The sequence below is a fragment of the Oncorhynchus clarkii genome, chromosome 31 (assembly GCF_045791955.1).
Source record: "Oncorhynchus clarkii lewisi isolate Uvic-CL-2024 chromosome 31, UVic_Ocla_1.0, whole genome shotgun sequence".
NCBI classification, from domain to species: domain Eukaryota; kingdom Metazoa; phylum Chordata; class Actinopteri; order Salmoniformes; family Salmonidae; genus Oncorhynchus; species Oncorhynchus clarkii.
This window is the reverse complement of record NC_092177.1, coordinates 5,942,408-5,963,430: the sequence shown is the minus strand read 5'-3', so window position 1 is coordinate 5,963,430 and position 21,023 is coordinate 5,942,408. Positions and strand designations below refer to the sequence as shown.

The following is a 21,023-nucleotide window of genomic DNA, read 5'->3' as shown; positions in this document are numbered from 1 at the left end:
GACTAGGTAACTGACTAGGTAACTGACTAGGTACCTGACTAGGAAACTGACTAGGTAACTGACTAGGTAACTGACTAGGTAACTGACTAGGTACCTGACTAGGTAACTGACTAGGTAACTGACTAGGTACCTGACTAGGTAACTGACTAGGTAACTGACTAGGTACCTGACTAGGTAACTGACTAGGTTCCTGACTAGGTAACTGACTAGGTAACTGACTAGGTAACTGACTAGGCAACTGACTAGGTAACTGACTAGGTAACTGACTAGGTAACTGACTAGGTACCTGACTAGGTAACTGACTAGGTAACTGACTAGGTAACTGACTAGGTACCTGACTAGGTAACTGACTAGGTAACTGACTAGGTAACTGACTAGGTAACTGACTAGGTACCTGACTAGGTACCTGACTAGGTAACTGACTAGGTAACTGACTAGGTAACTGACTAGGTATCTGACTAGGTAACTGACTAGGTAACTGACTAGGTAACTGACTAGGTAACTGACTAGGTAACTGACTAGGTACCTGACTAGGTAACTGACTAGGTAACTGACTAGGTAACTGACTAGGTACCTGACTAGGTAACTGACTAGGTAACTGACTAGGTAACTGACTAGGTACCTGACTAGGTAACTGACTAGGTAACTGACTAGGTACCTGACTAGGTAACTGACTAGGTAACTGACTAGGTAACTGACTAGGTAACTGACTAGGTACCTGACTAGGTAACTGACTAGGTAACTGACTAGGTAACTGACTAGGCAACTGACTAGGCAACTGACTAGGTAACTGACTAGGTAACTGACTAGGTAACTGACTAGGTACCTGACTAGGTAACTGACTAGGTAACTGACTAGGTACCTGACTAGGTAACTGACTAGGTAACTGACTAGGTAACTGACTAGGCAACTGACTAGGCAACTGACTAGGTATCTGACTAGGTAACTGACTAGGTAACTGACTAGGTAACTGACTAGGTAACTGACTAGGTATCTGACTAGGTAACTGACTAGGTACCTGACTAGGTAACTGACTAGGTAACTGACTAGGTAACTGACTAGGTAACTGACTATGTAACTGACTAGGTAACTGACTAGGTAACTGACTAGGTATCTGACTAGGTAACTGACTAGGTAACTGACTAGGTAACTGACTAGGTATCTGACTAGGTAACTGACTAGGTAACTGACTAGGTAACTGACTAGGTATCTGACTAGGTATCTGACTAGGTAACTGACTAGGTAACTGACTAGGTAACTGACTAGGTAACTGACTAGGTAACTGACTAGGTAACTGACTAGGTAACTGACTAGGTATCTGACTAGGTAACTGACTAGGTAACTGACTAGGTAACTGACTAGGTAACTGACTAGGTAACTGACTAGGTATCCCCCCTTTTCTCTTTTCCAATCCCCCACTGCTAGCCTCAGAAAAGAGCGTTTGAGACCCAAATGACACAGTGACACAGTTTAACTTCACCAAAGCATTCTTATGGTTCGCCTGCAAATTGGTTTGCATAGGCTAAAGGAAATGCATAGTTTGGTGTGTGGTCTCTTGACTTGTTGACATATACTGTACATCCTCTATAAATATACTCGCTTCCTAGTTCCTGTTCATCATTCACCTTAGTGGTGTGGTTTCTTAATGTGTTGATGCAGTACTCTTTAATCATTCACCTTAGTCAGTAACTCTCTCATCTTTTCATCATCAATCAATGTTTCCGTTCACCCTCAGCTTTCAGTCAGTAACCCTCGTAGTTTGTTCTCCTCGTCAATGTTCCCCTTCTCCCTCAGACCTGTCAGTAACCCTCTCAGCTTGTCATCATCAATGTTTCCCTTCTCCCTCAGTCCTCAGTCAGTAACCCTCTCAGCTTGTCGTCATCAGTTCCCCTTCTCCCTCAGACCTCAGTCAGTAACTCTTTCAGCTTGTCGTCATCAGTTCCCCTTCTTCCTCAGTCCTCAGTCAGTGACTCTCTCAGCTTGTCGTCATCAATGTTTCTCTTCTCCCTCAGACCTCAGTCAGTAACCCTCTCAGCTTGTCGTCATCAGTTCCCCTTCTCCCTCAGACAGTAACTCTCTCAGCTTGTCGTCATCAGTTCCCCTTCTCCCTCAGTCCTCAGTCAGTAACCCTCTCAGCTTGTCGTCATCAGTTCCCCTTCTCCCTCAGTCCTCAGTCAGTGACTCTCTCAGCTTGTCGTCATCAATGTTTCTCTTCTCCCTCAGTCCTCAGTCAGTAACTCTCTCAGCTTGTCGTCATCAGTTCCCCTTCTCCCTCAGACCTCAGTCAGTAACTCTCTCAGCTTGTCGTCATCAGTTCCCCTTCTCCCTCAGACCTCAGTCAGTAACCCTCTCAGCTTGTCGTCATCAGTTCCCCTTCTCCCTCAGTCCTCAGTCAGTAACCCTCTCAGCTTGTCGTCATCAGTTCCCCTTCTCCCTCAGTCCTCAGTCATTTACTCTCTCAGCTTGTCGTCATCAGTTCCCCTTCTCCCTCAGACCTCAGTCAGTAACTCTCTCAGCTTGTCGTCATCAGTTCCCCTTCTCCCTCAGACCTCAGTCAGTAACCCTCTCAGCTTGTCGTCATCAGTTCCCCTTCTCCCTCAGACCTCAGTCAGTAACTCTCTCAGCTTGTCGTCATCAGTTCCCCTTCTCCCTCAGTCAGTAACTCTCTCAGCTTGTCATCATCAATGTTTCTCTTCTCCCTCAGTCCTCAGTCAGTAACTCTCTCAGCTTGTCGTCATCAGTTCCCCTTCTCCCTCAGACCTCAGTCATTAACTCTCTCAGCTTGTCGTCATCAGTTCCCCTTCTCCCTCAGTCCTCAGTCATTAACCCTCTCAGCTTGTCGTCATCAGTTCCCCTTCTCCCTCAGACCTCAGTCAGTAACTCTCTCAGCTTGTCGTCATCAGTTCCCCTTCTCCCTCAGTCCTCAGTCAGTAACCCTCTCAGCTTGTCGTCATCAGTTCCCCTTCTCCCTCAGTCAGTAACTCTCTCAGCTTGTCATCATCAATGTTTCTCTTCTCCCTCAGTCCTCAGTCAGTAACTCTCTCAGCTTGTCGTCATCAGTTCCCCTTCTCCCTCAGACCTCAGTCATTAACTCTCTCAGCTTGTCGTCATCAGTTCCCCTTCTCCCTCAGTCCTCAGTCATTAACCCTCTCAGCTTGTCGTCATCAGTTCCCCTTCTCCCTCAGACCTCAGTCAGTAACTCTCTCAGCTTGTCGTCATCAGTTCCCCTTCTCCCTCAGTCCTCAGTCATTAACCCTCTCAGCTTGTCGTCATCAGTTCCCCTTCTCCCTCAGACCTCATTCAGTAACTCTCTCAGCTTGTCGTCATCAATTCCCCTTCTCCCTCAGTCCTCAGTCAGTAACCCTCTCAGCTTGTCGTCATCAGTTCCCCTTCTCCCTCAGTCAGTAACTCTCTCAGCTTGTCATCATCAATGTTTCTCTTCTCCCTCAGTCCTCAGTCAGTAACTCTCTCAGCTTGTCGTCATCAGTTCCCCTTCTCCCTCAGACCTCAGTCAGTAACTCTCTCAGCTTGTCGTCATCAGTTCCCCTTCTCCCTCAGTCCTCAGTCAGTAACTCTCTCAGCTTGTCGTCATCAGTTCCCCTTCTCCCTCAGACCTCAGTCAGTAATTCTCTCAGCTTGTCATCATCAATGTTTCTCTTCTCCCTCAGTCCTCAGTCAGTAACTCTCTCAGCTTGTCGTCATCAGTTCCCCTTCTCCCTCAGACCTCAGTCAGTAACTCTCTCAGCTTGTCGTCATCAGTTCCCCTTCTCCCTCAGACCTCAGTCATTAACCCTCTCAGCTTGTCGTCATCAGTTCCCCTTCTCCCTCAGACCTCAGTCAGTAACCCTCTCAGCTTGTTTTCCTCATCAATGTTTTCCTTCACCCTCAAATCTCTCTTTTTTTCTTTGCAAATCAAGTCATGTAGTCAGATTATTATACACAGTACAAAGAAAAACAAATTTGGTGATTAAAAATGTAATACTGTTATCTCTCAATGAGCCGTTATCTGGTCCCCTGGGAGAGGATGCTCTATTCTGCAGCCTTGCGTGCCTCTTTTGTTCTCAATTTAGAAGCTTGTCATTGTTTTATTGTTAATTGTTTATGCTTCATTTGAAATTCAGTGCTTCTTCACCGCTGACATGCCAACACATCTTCATCAGAGTGTCAGTTATTATTGACTTGTGTTGCCGTGGTGATGTCAGGTTCTGCATTGAATATTTCTTACGAGAGTGTATTTTCCATTAACAATTTGACTTACAACCTTTGTTTTTGCTCTTCCTAAGAAATCAATATAGATCTGAAGACTAGATTGTTTTTTTCTGAAACAGGATGCTTATAGATGAACTTTGACCTGCTTATAATCGCAAACATTTATCGGAGTGTTTTCCCACGTCAACCAGACTAAATAACAAAAATAACATTTGACACCAATTGTCTCCCTGGGGATGATATTCCTATATAAAAAGAAATATTTAAGTCTGGACTCTTAATCACATCTAAAGTCAATAGTGTGGTTGAATGCAGCATTGCATGTAATCATGGACGACGTGCAATAACTTTGTTTTCGCCTTGTGTTATTACAGGAGGTGTGTCATCTCGGCAAGATAACCCCTGCTAACGTAAGTCTAACACTACTGCACTCCATTTCCTAGCAGTTTCCCAATGCATTTTCTCAAACCATTTAATTTACACATCCTCACAGCCAATTATATTCACGCTAAGGCAAACACTCGGGAAGTATAACCACTCCATGTACATATACAGGAAGGAGATCCACACCATGTTCTTCGTCCATTAATCCTATGATATGAGCACGTCGCTTCCTGTCAGTTTAACTTGAAACAAAGAACAAGACAGCCGATGAAGATTGTAAATGAAGACACTGTTTTCAGCCTGACATTAACAATAATGTTTAATTGAAGACACTGTTTTCAGCCTGACATTAACAATAATGTTTAATTGGAGACACTGTTTTCAGCCTGACATTAACAATAATGTTTAATTGAAGACACTGTTTTCAGCCTGACATTAACAATAATGTTTAATTGAAGACACTGTTTTCAGCCTGACATTAACAATAATGTTTAATTGAAGACACTGTTTTCAGCCTGACATTAACAATAATGTTTAATTGGAGACACTGTTTTCAGCCTGACATTAACAATAATGTTTAATTGGAGACACTGTTTTCAGCCTGACATTAACAATAATGTTTAATGAAAGGACAGAGTTGTTGTTTCGCTTTTTTCATTAGTCAGGTCAATGAAAAACAAGTAGCTTCAACCAAAAACCATTCTTTTTAAAGCAGATTTCACTTTGTGAGTTGTTTGTGAGGTGTTAGATCTGTCCTTTTTCTTCCATGCATGGGGTAATTCTTTAATTTTCATGAAAGGACAACTCTTCTTCACAATAATGTTATTTTCTTCAAGAGCTGCTTTGTACCACATCAAAGCCCTGAAGGTGCCCAAATACGTACAATTCAGTTCTTGAAATTGAAGAAATGTGTTACGTTCTCTGTGTGGATTGCTTGATTTTTATAGTTTCTAATTCAAAGTTTACTGTAAGACTCAGCGATGTGGAAACGATGTTCTTTTCAAATTCTCTCAGTTTCTCTACATTTGATGGCACAGCTCTACCTGACTTGTTTCTACGGCAACAAAGGACACAGCACCCCCCCCCCCGCTTCGACAGCGGCCAGACCACATAACAGCAAATGGAATTATATTGCAACACATGACCTTCGTGTCTTTTGTTACCTTTCATCTATTTTTTCACTTTTCGTTTTCTTACAATAAATCTATTTTTTCTCACATATTATATATTGAAACACTTAACCCAAGTTCAGTTCACTGAATTCTATATGTAAAGCCTTGAGCTCGTCCGTATCTGCCCGGCAGGGATGAAACCCAGACCTCCTGCAAGACTCAGCACAATACAGTGTTAACCCATTTGAACTAAAGTCTTGCCTTTAGCTTGGAGAGCTAATCCAGGTCTCCAGGTCTCAGTCAAGGTTACTCATATCGTGACTGGTTCACTGACCCTCCTCCATTACATAGTTCTCCTGGCCAGAGCTCTAATGATGAGGTAATTACTGCCCTGACAAGGACAATTGATATTCATATGAATCATATAAAAGTGATGCATTTACACAATATTTAACAAGGACAACGGTTTCTTCAGGCTTCATCTCAACCGTACATTGCAGGGATGCAGAGTGCAAAATATACTTGTTCTATAACTGAGCAGGCTTGCACTATGATCTGGACTGTGGAGAGATTGTTGTTGGTGAATGGTGTTCTGGTTTATTTTTTGCCATGTTTTAGATCCTCCTTGCTGTGAAACTGCAGTAGATCAAGACATACAGTGCCTTGCGAAAGTATTCGGCCCCCTTGAACTTTGCAACCTTTTGCCACATTTCAGGCTTCAAACATAAAGATATAAAACTGTATTTTTTTGTGAAGAATCAACAACAAGTGGGACACAATCATGAAGTGGAACGACATTTATTGGATATTTCAAACGTTTTTAACAAATCAAAAACTGAAAAATTGGGCGTGCAAAATTATTCAGCCCCCTTAAGTTAATACTTTGTAGCGCCACCTTTTGCTGCGATTACAGCTGTAAGTCGGTTGGGGTATGTCTCTATCAGTTTTGCACATCGAGAGACTGAAATTTTTTCCCATTCCTCCTTGCAAAACAGCTCGAGCTCAGTGAGGTTGGATGGAGAGCATTTGTGAACAGCAGTTTTCAGTTCTTTCCACAGATTCTCGATTGGATTCAGGTCTGGACTTTGACTTGGCCATTCTAACACCTGGATATGTTTATTTTTGAACCATTCCATTGTAGATTTTGCTTTATGTTTTGGATCATTGTCTTGTTGGAAGACAAATCTCAGTCCCAGTCTCAGGGCTTTTGCAGACTCCATCAGGTTTTCTTCAAGAATGGTCCTGTATTTGGCTCCATCCATCTTCCCATCAATTTTAACCATCTTCCCTGTCCCTGCTGAAGAAAAGCAGGCCCAAACCATGATGCTGCCACCACCATGTTTGACAGTGGGGATGGTGTGTTCAGCTATGTTGCTTTTACGCCAAACATAACGTTTTGCATTGTTGCCGAAAAGTTCAATTTTGGTTTCATCTGACCAGAGCACCTTCTTCCACATGTTTGGTGTGTCTCCCAGGTGGCATGTGGCAAACTTTAAAAAACACTTTTTATGGATATCTTTAAGAAATGTCTTTCTTCTTGCCACTCTTTCATAAAGGCCAGATTTGTGCAATATACGACTGATTGTTGTCCTATGGACAGAGTCTCCCACCTCAGCTGTAGATCTCTGCAGTTCATCCAGAGTGATCATGGGCCTCTTGGCTGCATCTCTGATCAGTCTTCTCCTTGTATGAGCTGAAGGTTTAGAGGGACGGCCAGGTCTTGGTAGATTTGCAGTGGTCTGATACTCCTTCCATTTCAATATTATCGCTTGCACAGTGCTCCTTGGGATGTTTAAAGCTTGGGAAATCTTTTTGTATCCAAATCCGGCATTAAACTTCTTCACAACAGTATCTCGGACCTGCCTGGTGTGTTCCTTGTTCTTCATGATGCTTTCTGCGCTTTTAACGGACCTCTGAGACTATCACAGTGCAGGTGCATTTATACGGAGACTTGATTACACACAGGTGGATTGTATTTATCATCATTAGTCATTTAGGTCAACATTGGATCATTCAGAGATCCTCACTGAACTTTTGGAGCGAGTTTGCTGCACTGAAAGTAAAGGGGCTGAATAATTTTGCACGCCCAATTTTTCAGTTTTTGATTTGTTAAAAACGTTTGAAATATCCAATAAATGTCGTTCCACTTCATGATTGTGTCCCACTTGTTGTTGATTCTTCACAAAAAAATACAGTTTTATATCTTTATGTTTGAAGCCTGAAATGTGGCAAAAGGTCGCAAAGTTCAAGGGGGCCGAATACTTTCGCAAGGCACTGTAGTTCACTGATATAAGTGGTCTACGGAGAAGGACATACTACTAAAATACACTATTTATACAGTATCAGTCAAAGGTTTGGACACACATACTCATTCAAGGGTTTTTCTTTATTTATTTTTTTACTATTTTCTACATTGTAGAAGATTAGTGAAGACATCAAAACTATGAAATAACACGTATGGAATCATGTAGTAAGCAACAAAGTGTTCTTTGTAAAAAGTACAAACCCTTTGGCTTGATGACAGCTTTTCACATTCTTGGCATAATGTCACCAGTCCTATTTATGATATAATTTACAAAGATTACACCTATTTTTATAATTTTATAATGAGTTTTTTCAATCAATTAGTATATTTGAGTTTAACACAATATTTGTTATATTATTTATTCTGTATTTTCTGGTGGATTAAACTGAAATTGAAACCAATTTTCAAGGGCTTGTTTTAAAAATAGCGATATTTTGGAGATCAATTAAAAGTTGTGATCTGAAGAAAGGGATGAAGGCCATTCTTGAACACGGGTTGAGACATTCCTACTAATCTGCTAGAGTACTCTTTTAACTTTTGTATGAATGACACGTTCAGTGAGAGCTAATGCTTTAATATTTAAACATTTCTGCCCTCCGAATTCATATTCACTATAGAAAAACACCCGTTTCATTTCGTCTGGCTTGAAGATCCAAATGGAATATTTTTGGCTGATAATAGTTTTTTTTTTAAACAGGTCGCTAAGAGTAAGCAAGACCATAAGACAAGGTAAACTGGGATATGACTAAAGAGTTAATCAGGGGAAACTGGGATATGACTAAAGAGTTAATCAGGGTAAACCTGGGATATGACTAAAGAGTTCATCAGGGTAAACTGGGATATGACTAAAGAGTTAATCAGGGGAAACTGGGATGTGACTAAAGAGTTAATCAGGGTAAACCTGGGATATGACTAAAGAGTTAATCAGGGTAAACTGGGATATGACTAAAGAGTTAATCAGGGTAAACTGGGATATGACTAAAGAGTTAATCAGGGTAAACTGGGATATGACTAAATAGTTAATTAGGGTAAACTGGGATATGACTAAAGAGTTAATCAGGGGAAACTGGGATATGACTAAAGAGTTAATCAGGGTAAACTGGGATATGACTAAAGAGTTAATCAGGGTAAACTGGGATATAACTAAAGACTTAATCAGGGTGATTTTGACATAGATTGATAGGTATTATCTATAGATAGATCTTTTTGCAAACTTTCTATTAAAATGTACTATAGTGAGATAATTTCTTTCTTTCGGGATGTGTATACCGAGTCTGTCCCCATCACCATCAGACCATTTTATTGGTAAACTACGCGGTAACTCAAAGGTTGTATTTTTGTGTGATCCAATACGTAATATAGTAAACTGATCATAGTTTGGTTTTAATCCAGAGAGGTTAGAAAAGTATTTTGATCCTCTATGAGGCGATGGAGGTCTTTCCAAATTGTGGATTTAAAGAAAACATTAATTATCAGCAAATAATGACATGTTTGTTTTTAAGCCCTGCATTTCTAACACGTTGATATTATTGTTTGGATTGGTTTTATTAGCTAACATTTCAATGGCCATATTAAATAGATTTGCCGATAGTGGACAACCTCATCTTGACAGTTTAATATTTTCTGAGAATAAGTATTAAGAGATTCTCCAAAATTCAAATATTACAGTCAGTTATGAATACCAGACCTGTTGTTTTTCATAGTGTTCTATTGTTTCCAGTACTTGTCTTATATTATCTCCAATGTATCGTCCATGTACAAAAAAAAAAACTGTCTGCTTACGATGAATAATATCCGACAATACCTTATTAATTCTATGCGCTATGCATTTTGCTAAAAACTTCGCATCTCAAAGTGTAAGGGAACTCCACATTTTTCAATGGACTGGATATCTTTATATTTACCACTTGGATCCTGTTTTAGTAATAATGAAATCAGACCTTCTTGTTGAGTATCTGTTAATCTACAATTGTTCTAGGAGTGGTTAAAACATGCTAATGACGGTCCTCTGAAAACATATAAAAAAAAGGTTTGGTATAACTCAACTGTTATGCCATTCAGCCTTTGATTTTTCCCAAATCTTAAAGGATTTAATTGCATCAAGAGGTTCTCCTCTGTAATGTGGCCTTCCGGCGTGGGGAAGTTATCAATAACACTTTGGATGGTGTATCAATACAAAACAGTTACTACAAAGATACAGGTGTCCTTTCTGACTCAGTTGCCAGAGAGGAAAGAAACCACTCAGGGATTTTCACCATGAGGTCAATGGTGACTTTAAAACAGTTACAGAGTTTAATGGCTGTGATAGGAGAAAACTGAGGATGGATCAACTACATTGTAGTTACTCCACAATACTAACCTAAATGACAGAGTGAAAATAACGAAGCCAGTACAGAATAAACATTTTTTTTCTTAGGAAAGGCAAAATCTTAGAGAAAAACATGGTTCAATCTGCTTTCCAACAAACACTAGGAGACAAATGCACCTTTCAGCAGGACAATAACTACAATAAACACAGCAAATATACACTAGATTTGCTTACCAAGATGACATTGAATGTTCCTGAGTGGCCTAGTTACAGTTTTTACTTAAATTATCTTGAAAATGTATGGCAAGACTTGGAAATGTCTGTCTAGCAAAGAAACAACCAGGTTGACAGAGTTTGAATAATTGTTTTAATAATAATGTGCAAATATTGTACAATCCAGGTGTGTAAAACTCTTAGGGACTTACCCAGGAAGACTCACAGTTGTAATCGCTGCCAAAGTTGGTTCTCACATGTTTCGACTCAGGGTATGAATACTTATGTAAGTTAGAAGGCAGCCTGGGTTGGAAGGCAGCCTGCTGTTATCTTGCAACATGGTTTCTCTCTCTCTCTCTCTCTGTCTCTCACGTGTTATGTTGGGATGAAGCGGAGAAGGTAGCTAGGTAAACTCATTGAGCTGTGTCTTCCCCTTTGGATGAGGTGCTGTATAGTATATGCTAATCTACAGTAACTCCTCTCCTCAAGGGATTCCTAATCCCTCACCCCACCGTGAATCTCAGGTCCATCTGCACATTGTTTGGTTTGCTACCAAGAGAGTGGCTTTAGTTTTTATAGGGCTGGCTTGTCAAAGAACTTGGCTGGATTCTCCTGTGTTTTTTTTATTTATTTGTATCTCTCTTTCTCTCTGCGCATAGTTTTCAAAGCACTGTTTTGTCTGGCACTGTGTTTGGTCTTGATATCTCTAACACCAGCTTGTGTTTGATTTCTGGATTTCTGGCACGTTCTTTAGAATAAGGAGTAATGCTTTAACAATGCGCACACCATATCTTTTCTCTCAACAGAATACTTACGAAGAAAGACCAACCGTGAAAAGCACACGAAGCCCATTGTTAAAATAAACATTAGACTTATCTGCAGCCTCTCTCAAAAAATTTTGTGTAGATTTTAGGACTCAAGTAGATTTATACTTTTACACCTTTGCACAAGTCCTGAATTCAGTTTGTATAAACATCTGACAGAGAGAACAAAGCTCCATGCTATGATTGTGTTCTAAATATATAGGACAGCTGTATGTTTTAATCAATCCTGGCTGTCATTGTCACGGCAGAAAGACTCAAATAAATTACAAACATGTGGAGAGGAAGTGGGCGACTGCATCCCAAATGACCCCCTATTCCCTATAGTGCACTTCTTTTGAACAGAGCACTATGTGCAACGGTCAAAAGTAGTGCACTATATAGGGAATACGTTGTGATTTAGGATGCAGACGGCTTCTCATGGAGCTGCCAAAACTCTGTAACTATAATTCTGTACCTTCCCTTCTATAAAAACTTGACATTAATGTGATGGAGTAGCCAACAGATATTACTGTGATGGAGTAGTCAACAGATATTACTGTGATGGAGTAGCCAACAGATATTACTGTGATGGAGTAGTCAACAGATATTACTGTGATGGAGTAGCCAACAGATATTAATGTGATGGAGTAGCCAACAGATATTACTGTGATGGAGTAGCCAACAGATATTACTGTGATGGAGTAGTCAACAGATATTACTGTGATGGAGTAGCCAACAGATATTACTGTGATGGAGTAGTCAACAGATATTGCTGTGGAGGCGTAGCCAACAGCTTGACATTGATGTGGAGGTGAAGCCAACAGCTTGAATACATTTGAGAAAAACAGGATATTCCAAGTCTGATATAAATGAATGACTTTCTTTGTGGAATAAATTGCCGGGCCATGTTATCTTTAACAGATGGACTTGCTAAACAGTCCCTTCTCTTATTGATCCTATCAAACCTTTACCTAACCTTAAGGCCAATTGAATACTTTTGGCTTCAGTTTTTTTGGAAGAAGGGTAATCGACTGACAAACTTGACAAGTAATTTACTTGAGGCGATTAGCACAATATAAACAAATCTTCGAGGTGTTTAGTGACTGTGAAGTACAAAGGAGAATTCTCTCCACACGCTGGTGGTAGTCCTGGAAATATGTATTTTCAATGCTCATTAATACACACACACCCACACATAAACTCGATTTAATGATGAAATACTTTTCTTTCTTCCTTTTTTGCTCATAATGACATCATAAAGCAGTTCTTCTTTCAGCGTTTTAATTGTAAGGATTTAGTTTAGTCAACCCTCTGATTGTCCTAAATGAACTGGTAAGCTGTTTGTGGATCTCTGTTTTTTGGCAGCGCTAGGGCCTCCTTTGAGCCAAGATTTTTTTCCCCCCCTCTTTCCCCATTCTGTTTTTTTCTCCCCTGTCTGCCTTATCAAAGAACAACAAGGGCTTTATCTCTATACCACAGTGGTGGGGAGGCAAGTGCTTTTCCAAAGAGGCACAGATGACCCCCCCCCCCCCTGTGAGCATAAAGGACCGTGTGTTAATGATGTTTTTAATTCAGAAATCTCGTATTGCTATAGGCGCTCTAGAGATGGAGAAAATGTAGATTATTGTGGTGAGGCTATGATATTGTTATATGAAACATTTGTTCTAATCAGTCTGAATAAATAGATTGAATACAAACTGAAACACAATAACATTATAAGGCGATATAATCACGTCGTCAGTATTTTATTTTCCTCGTGAGATGCAACGTGAGACTGAGAATCGTGTTATAAAATGGCATCATATTCACTGTGAAATTGCCCTTTTTCCTCCAAACTGTCCATTGTAACCAAAAGCCTCACATTTATAAAATTGCATGTAATAACTAACACGTCAGCCATTTTTCACTGTTAATTGTCTTCAATGTTAAAGCATTTTTTTTTTTTGTTTTACTTAGCAAAGAATGACTAGACAACATTTAATTTAAGTTTATTCCGTTTTAAAATAGAATTACAAGTCAAAGGTGTAGAATGTATTGGAGGTAAAAAATAAATAATAATAATTAAAAAAATACCCTTTTATTTTGTGTTTTACAATTTGACTCATCTACGTTCTCTTTTCTTGAAGAACGGCTAGCATTTGTGGCTATAGACCTTCCCTATGGGGTGTTTCCCTTTGTAGTGCTACCATCGTGCTCCGGAAAAAGGTCACCCCATGAACTTCTGTAACTCTCCGGAGAAATCAAAGAGCTACTCCCCCTTTGAGAGGAGAGGAGATCTACAATCTGGTACAATCCTCAGACAGACCTTTTCTAAATCAAAGTCACTTCATCCACCCCTCCTTCCCTTTATCTAAATTGGACCAGTGGGAAAAGGAGGGTGCATCCTCATCAAAAGGGTTCATCTATTATAATCATATCATGGGCAGTAACTGTCAATTAAATGACGTATACTATAAGTAGTTACTATTGATTTTTGAATAGTATGGCATTACCCTTGACTGCTATATCTCAGAAGAGCGCTGATTTTAGGTTCTAAGCCCGCTGTATCAATTAGACTGTCGTGACGTAATACGATATTCGTCAGAGAAGACGTGACAATGATGGGGACCTGTCTTGTTAGACATGCAAGAACACATCCCATAATAGGCAACCAATTAGTCTGACATTTTCCCCCAACTGCCGTATCCAAGGTGATTGAATTCGCTCCCTCTGCAGCTGAACACATTAACATTGTCCACCATACCAAAACATATGAAACAACATATTGTTCTGTGGTGTTTTTTAGACCAACCACCAGTGATGTTAAATGAACGTTGTGTTTCGGAGTGTTTCCATCAGACCCAGCTTCGTGTGATGTTAAATGAACGTTGGGTTTCGGTGTGTTTCCATCAGACCCAGCGTCGTGTGATGTTAAATGAACGTTGGGTTTCGGTGTGTTTCCATCAGACCCAGCGTCGTGTGATGTTAAATGAACGTTGTGTTTCAGTGTGTTTCCATCAGACCCAGCGTCGTGTGATGTTAAATGAACGTTGGGTTTCGGTGTGTTTCCATCAGACCCAGCGTCGTGTGATGTTAAATGAACGTTGGGTTTCGGTGTGTTTCCATCAGACCCAGCGTCGTGTGATGTTAAATGAACGTTGGGTTTCGGTGTGTTTCCATCAGACCCAGCGTCGTGTGATGTTAAATGAACGTTGGGTTTCGGTGTGTTTCCATCAGACCCAGCGTCGTGTGATGTTAAATGAACGTTGTGTTTCAGTGTGTTTCCATCAGACCCAGCGTCGTGTGATGTTAAATGAACGTTGGGTTTCGGTGTGTTTCCATCAGACCCAGCGTCGTGTGATGTTAAATGAACGTTGTGTTTCAGTGTGTTTCCATCAGACCCAGCGTCGTGTGATGTTAAATGAACGTTGGGTTTCGGTGTGTTTCCATCAGACCCAGCGTCGTGTGATGTTAAATGAACGTTGGGTTTCGGTGTGTTTCCATCAGACCCAGCGTCGTGTGATGTTAAATGAACGTTGGGTTTCGGTGTGTTTCCATCAGACCCAGCGTCGTGTGATGTTAAATGAACGTTGGGTTTCGGTGTGTTTCCATCAGACCCAGCGTCGTGTGATGTTAAATGAACGTTGTGTTTCAGTGTGTTTCCATCAGACCCAGCGTCGTGTGATGTTAAATGAACGTTGCGTTTCGGTGTGTTTCCATCAGACCCAGCTTCGTGTGACGTTAAATGAACGTTGCGTTTCGGTGTGTTTCCATCAGACCCAGCGTCGTGTGACGTTAAATGAACGTTGCGTTTCGGTGTGTTTCCATTAGACCCAGCGTCGTGTGACGTTAAATGAACGTTGTTTTTCGGTGTGTTTCCATCAGACCCAACGTCGTGTAACGTTAAATGAACGTTGTGTTTCGGTGTGTTTCCATCAGACCCAGCGTCGTGTGACGTTCCACCTCCCGGATGGTTCTCAGGAGAGCTGTAGCGACAGTGGTCTAGGGGACCACGAGCCCAGCAGCACTGCCAGCACCACTCAGCCTCTCCCCCTCGGCTTCCCCCAGGAAGAGTACTACCAACAGACTTCGCCCAACAGCCGCACCGAGGGAGACGGAAACTCTGACCCTGAGTCCAGTAAGTGGCTACTGTCCATGGATTTACTTTCTTTCATTTCATTTATTTTACCAGGTTTTCCCATTGAGTTCAACATACCATTGAAGACCAGGGAAAGGGCTTCTCTCTGTAATAAACTGGCCTTGCTATTTTCATCACATGGTTTATCTTATAGGAAGAACACGCTATTGTATCTTTATGTACTTGAACAAGATGGACGTCAAATGTTAAGGTCAATTTTCCCTACCGTCCATTAAAAAGGAGGTCAAAATATATATTTTTCAAGAAAGACCTGACCCTTGGCTAAGAGCAGCTTGGTCTGGCCAATAAACTAGCCATGCTACTTAATCTTGTTTTATCTTCTATAATTAACTATAGGAGTAGTCTCTATCAGCATTATATCAGGGGTTAACTACAGGATGAGTCTCTATCAGCATTATATAAGGGGTTAACTATAGGAGTAGTCTCTATCAGCATTATAACAGGGGTTAACTATAGGAGTAGTCTCTATCAACATTATATAAGGGGTTAACTATAGGAGGAGTCTCTATCAGCATTATAACAGGGGTTAACTATAGGAGTAGTCTCTATCAACATTATATAAGGGGTTAACTATAGGAGGAGTCTCTATCAGCATTATAACAGGGGTTAACTATAGGAGTAGTCTCTATCAGCATTATATAAGGGGTAAACTATAGGAGTAGTCTCTAGCAGCATTATGTAAGGGGTTAACTATAGGATGAGTCTCTATCAGCATTATATAAGGGGTTAACTATAGGAGTAGTCTCTAGCAGCATTATAACAGGGGTTAACTATAGGAGTAGTCTCTAGCAGCATTATAACAGGGGATAACAATAGGATGAGTCCCTAGCAGCATTATAACAGGGGTTAACTATAGGAGTAGTCTCTAGCAGCATTATAACAGGGGTTAGCTATAGGAGTAGTCTCTAGCAGCATTATAACAGGGGTTAACTATAGGAGTAGTCTCTAGCAGCATTATAACAGGGGTAATTATAGGAGTAGTCTCTAGCAGCATTATAACAGGGGTTAACTATAGGAGTAGTCTCTAGCAGCATTATAACAGGGGTTAACTATAGGAGTAGTCTCTAGCAGCATTATAACAGGGGTTAACTATAGGAGTAGTCTATAGCAGCATTATATAAGGGGTTAACTTTTGGAGGAGCACTCTATCAGCATCTCAATTATAATGGTGATTACAATCTTCTACTCCAATCTAAATATCTAGTAGTTACTTTCTCTTTGACCTTGTGATGAAAAGCCCTAATACGTTTTGAAGAATAGAGGAGTCACAAGGTCGTGTGAGCTGCCTGAAAACACAATGGCAGCTGCCTTGATTCTGAGAAAACCTCCACCCTATAATCACAGAGCAATAGGGAGGGGAGTCAGCATAGCTCTCCCTCCACTACCTACCTCTCCCTGTGTCTGTGTCCTACACATCAATGATATGGATGAATTACCATCCACCGCTCCTGTTGTCAGCGGCGACTCAATTTTCTTCTTTACATACTTTTTTCCCTCCAAAGACAGAACAAGGTGAAAACTGGTTGTTTTGCCTGCACCTACATGTACCGTATATCCTTTGTGCCTTGGCTTTAAGTGAGAGAACTCCCGCTCCTCCTCCATCTGCCTGCAAGCATCTGTCCTCTCTGGTGCTGCTCTGACAGAACCCTCAGGTGTCAGGACTCTGTCCTCCTTGGTGCTGCTCTGACAGAACCCTCGGGTGTCAGGACTCTGTCCTCCTTGGTGCTGCTCTGACAGAACCCTCGGGTGTCAGGACTCTGACCTCTCTGGTGCTGCTCTGACAAAACCCTCGGGTGTCAGGACTCTGTCCTCCTTGGTGCTGCTCTGACAGAACCCTCTGGTGTCAGGACTCTGTCCTCTCTGGTGCTGCTCTGACAAAACCCTCGGGTGTCAGGACTCTGTCCTCCTTGGTGCTGCTCTGACAGAACCCTCGGGTGTCAGGACTAGTGTGAATGTGAATGTGAATCTTTGTTATTTTGTGACGTGCTTTCTGTTGGTGAGACCAAGCGGACAGAATAGAGAGACATCTCCGGGGATGATAATAACCAGTTAGATAGATGTTATTAAACCAAGCGAACAGAATAGAGAGATGTCTCTGATGATGATAATAACCCGTTAGAAAGATGCTATTTTCCCCATCCAAGCAAATCATCCTGCTCCTACTCAGCTGCCTTCTGTAAAAATCATACCCGTGACGACAACAGGGATTCATAGTAATTATGATTTATATTTGGATGTAATTGCTGTTCACCTTTTGATTAGTATTCAATGATGTAAACATCTTGTGGTTCATAAAACTGCCTTCTCAAAACAGTGAAATACTGTCTCTATTACATGGTAGATTCCCCTTGGAATAGATTGTGCTGCAACTTAATTGGAGATTGGAGAATGTCATGGTACATTTGAACATGTCTCTTTATATATAATCCTTACGTTGATGTCATGTGGTGGTGGAGACCAAGTCCTGGAATGAAAGCAATACTAAAAAGACGAAAAACGTGACCAGTAATTTCACCAGAAACTCTTAAAATTGTCAGTTTCCCGTTGTATTTTCTATCACAGCAAATGTAATTAATGTCAAAGTAATAATAATTACTGTAAAGCAGAGTAGGATTGGTTCATGATGTTCAAAAGTAACCTTGGTTTTATGATGTACCAGAACAGTTAAGGGCTGTAGATATGTTTTTTTTTTTTTATGTGGCAAAATACAGGTTTGATTCATAGGACACATCGCTACTACACAAATAAGGAAGACCTGGAGACTGGTTGACATGTACGTTTTGCCAGGAACATGGGAAGCCAACTGACTCATCCAGCCCAATATCCTCTCCCCCCAAAAAAGTTCACAGATAAAACGTGACACTTTTGTTCCCGGTTCTAAAAGAGAAAATGAAGAGACAGATTCTCTCTCTCGCTCTCTGTTGACAGACTCAGAGATGAGTGCATTGGTGGCGCTGGGGGCCCTAGAAGGATTAGATATGGTTTTATCAATGGGTAGCAGGCTGCCATGGTAGGGGCAATCTCTTATCTCGTCGTCTCAATTTGTAAAAAGCAAGAACAAGGGAAAGAAAGAAAAGGGGGAAAGGGCAGAGAGATGCAGTAAACAGGAGTGTTGGGATAGGAGTAAACAGGGGTGTTGGGATAGGAGTAAACAGGGGTGTTGGGATAGGAGTAAACAGGGGTGTTGGGATAGGAGTAAACAGGGGTGTTGGGATAGGAGTAAACAGGGGTGTTGGAATAGGAGTAAACAGGGGTGTTGGGATAGGAGTAAACAGGGGTGTTGGGATAGGAGTAAACAGGGGTGTTGGGATAGGAGTAAACAAGGGTGTTGGGATAGGAGTAAACAGGGGTGTTGGGATAGGAGTAAACAGGGGTGTTGGGATAGGAGTAAACAGGGGTGTTGGGATAGGAGTAAACAGGGGTGTTGGGATAGGAGTAAACAGGGGTGTTGGGATAGGAGTAAACAGGGGTGTTGGAATAGGAGTAAACAGGGGTGTTGGGATAGGAGTAAACAGGGGTGTTGGGATAGGAGTAAACAAGGGTGTTGGGATAGGAGTAAACAGGGGTGTTGGGATAGGAGTAAACAGGGGTGTTGGGATAGGAGTAAACAGGGGTGTTGGGATAGGAGTAAACAGGGGTGTTGGAATAGGAGTAAACAGGGGTGTTGGGATAGGAGTAAACAGGGGTGTTGGGATAGGAGTAAACAGGGGTGTTGGGATAGGAGTAAACAGGGGTGTTGGGATAGGAGTAAACAGAGGTGTTGGGATAGGAGTAAACAGGGGTGTTGGGATAGGAGTAAACAGGGGTGTTGGGATAGGAGTAAACAGGGGTGTTGGGATAGGAGTAAACAGGGGTGTTGGGATAGGAGTAAACAGAGGTGTTGGGATAGGAGTAAACAGGGGTGTTGGGATAGGAGTAAACAGGGGTGTTGGGATAGGAGTAAACAGGGGTGTTGGGATAGGAGTAAATAGGCCAACTTCTAAGGCTTTGTATTCTGAAAGGTGCTTGGTATGAGCAAGGTCTTGAATGTCAACGTTGGGCTGAGTAACTCTCTGGGAACAGGCTGGGGATGTGGCCTTCTTATGACAATAAATTTCTCAACTCCTCTTTAAAACTGCATCTTTATTAGACCACCCCGCTCTTGAAATAAAGTCCATAAGACATTTATGTTTCTGTTATTTATGATCTAGGAGGCCATTCATTTTATGGCCCCTTTTGCTTTCCTTCCCCAGGCTTCCTTTATCCGACTGTCAGCACTCTTATGTTGTCGTCTCCGCCAACACAACGCGCTGAGGTTTTTCATATCTCCTCCTCCTCCTCCTCCTCCTCTTCCTCTTCTTCCTCCTCCTCCCCATCTTGACAAACAGATTTTAAGCACAAATGAATGTCATTAGCATGTCTGTTATTAGCTCCACCCTTCAAGCCACCCAACAGATGACATTTACAAATGTACGCATCCAAAACATTTAACGCAAAGTTAAATCGCACCTTTCTCTTTAGGTTATATGGCAACGCTCTGGTTCTTAACTTCAAATTCAGACGGATGTGAAATGATGATGTGTCGTAGATCTATCACCATGGAAACGAGGGAGGTGACAGTTGGTTTGTGTGTTTCTCCTAGCCATGGAGTTGGTAAATTACCATTGCCAAGGTAGTTCATGGTGTGACGTGTATCAATAACAAATGTACTGCCTGCCTAAAAGGCTTTTGTAAAGGAAAATGGCTACCTAGTTAGCTATATGTCCATGCCTTTTTGTTCTGATTCTATTCTACTCTCCCACATCTGAACAGGCAGATTGCAGACTGATTCTATTCTACTCTGCAGCATCTGAACAGGCAGACTGTAGACTTCAACAGTCATTTGGGCTTAATGAGGGTCTCCATAATCATATGACTCAGTTGGCTGTTTTTCTCCAAATAAGTCAAAGATAATTAGTTTGTGAAAATGTGTAGATCGATGCAACAGCCTAGCTGTTCGTTTGTTTATCGTCACTGTTAAGGGCCATTCCATACATCCTGTAGTTGATGTGAGGACAATGATTGTTTTTTCTCTCAGTGAGATGGCCCATTATTAAAATCAATTAAGCTTTCGAGATTGCATCAACATTACCAAAACAAAACAAAAACAATCAAATCTTGTGTGTGTGGGGGGGGGGGGGGGGGGGGGGGGGGGGGGTTGGGGGGGGGTAGGGATAGTTATTATGTTATTATGTGGGATTCCTAGGTAATAACATACTAAAAGGCTTTGGGGAATGATGGTTCTCATGTCATGATGTGGTTGTAAGCTCTCAGATAAAGTTAAGTTGCTGAAAATTCTGGCTTGTCAATAAATCCCTCAACAAAAAACAAAAACAAATCCTTCAACAATGTTCAAACAATACTCAGTTTGTACTCTGAACAATTTATAAATGTCCTTATTCTGGGCCTATATTGTTATGAGTCAGAGGATTTAAGAGCACTAGCTTTCATACAGTACCAGCTAAAAGCATTCGTAGATGTGTATTTTAGTCAATGAGAGAAAGATAAAATATCAAAAGTGAAGTATCTTACT

At 41.3% G+C, this 21,023-nt stretch overlaps 1 protein-coding gene across 1 annotated transcript in view; it reads left to right on the top strand.

The window, feature by feature from the left end:
- LOC139390481 (protocadherin-11 X-linked-like) overlaps window positions 1-21,023 on the top strand; it is a 306,369-nt gene that overhangs the window by 185,305 nt on the left and 100,041 nt on the right. Inside the window, exons 5-6 of the mRNA XM_071137613.1 lie at window positions 4,584-4,619; window positions 15,253-15,451. Of these exons, the coding sequence (XP_070993714.1) occupies window positions 4,584-4,619; window positions 15,253-15,451 (235 nt within the window). The remainder of the gene's footprint in view (window positions 1-4,583; window positions 4,620-15,252; window positions 15,452-21,023) is intronic.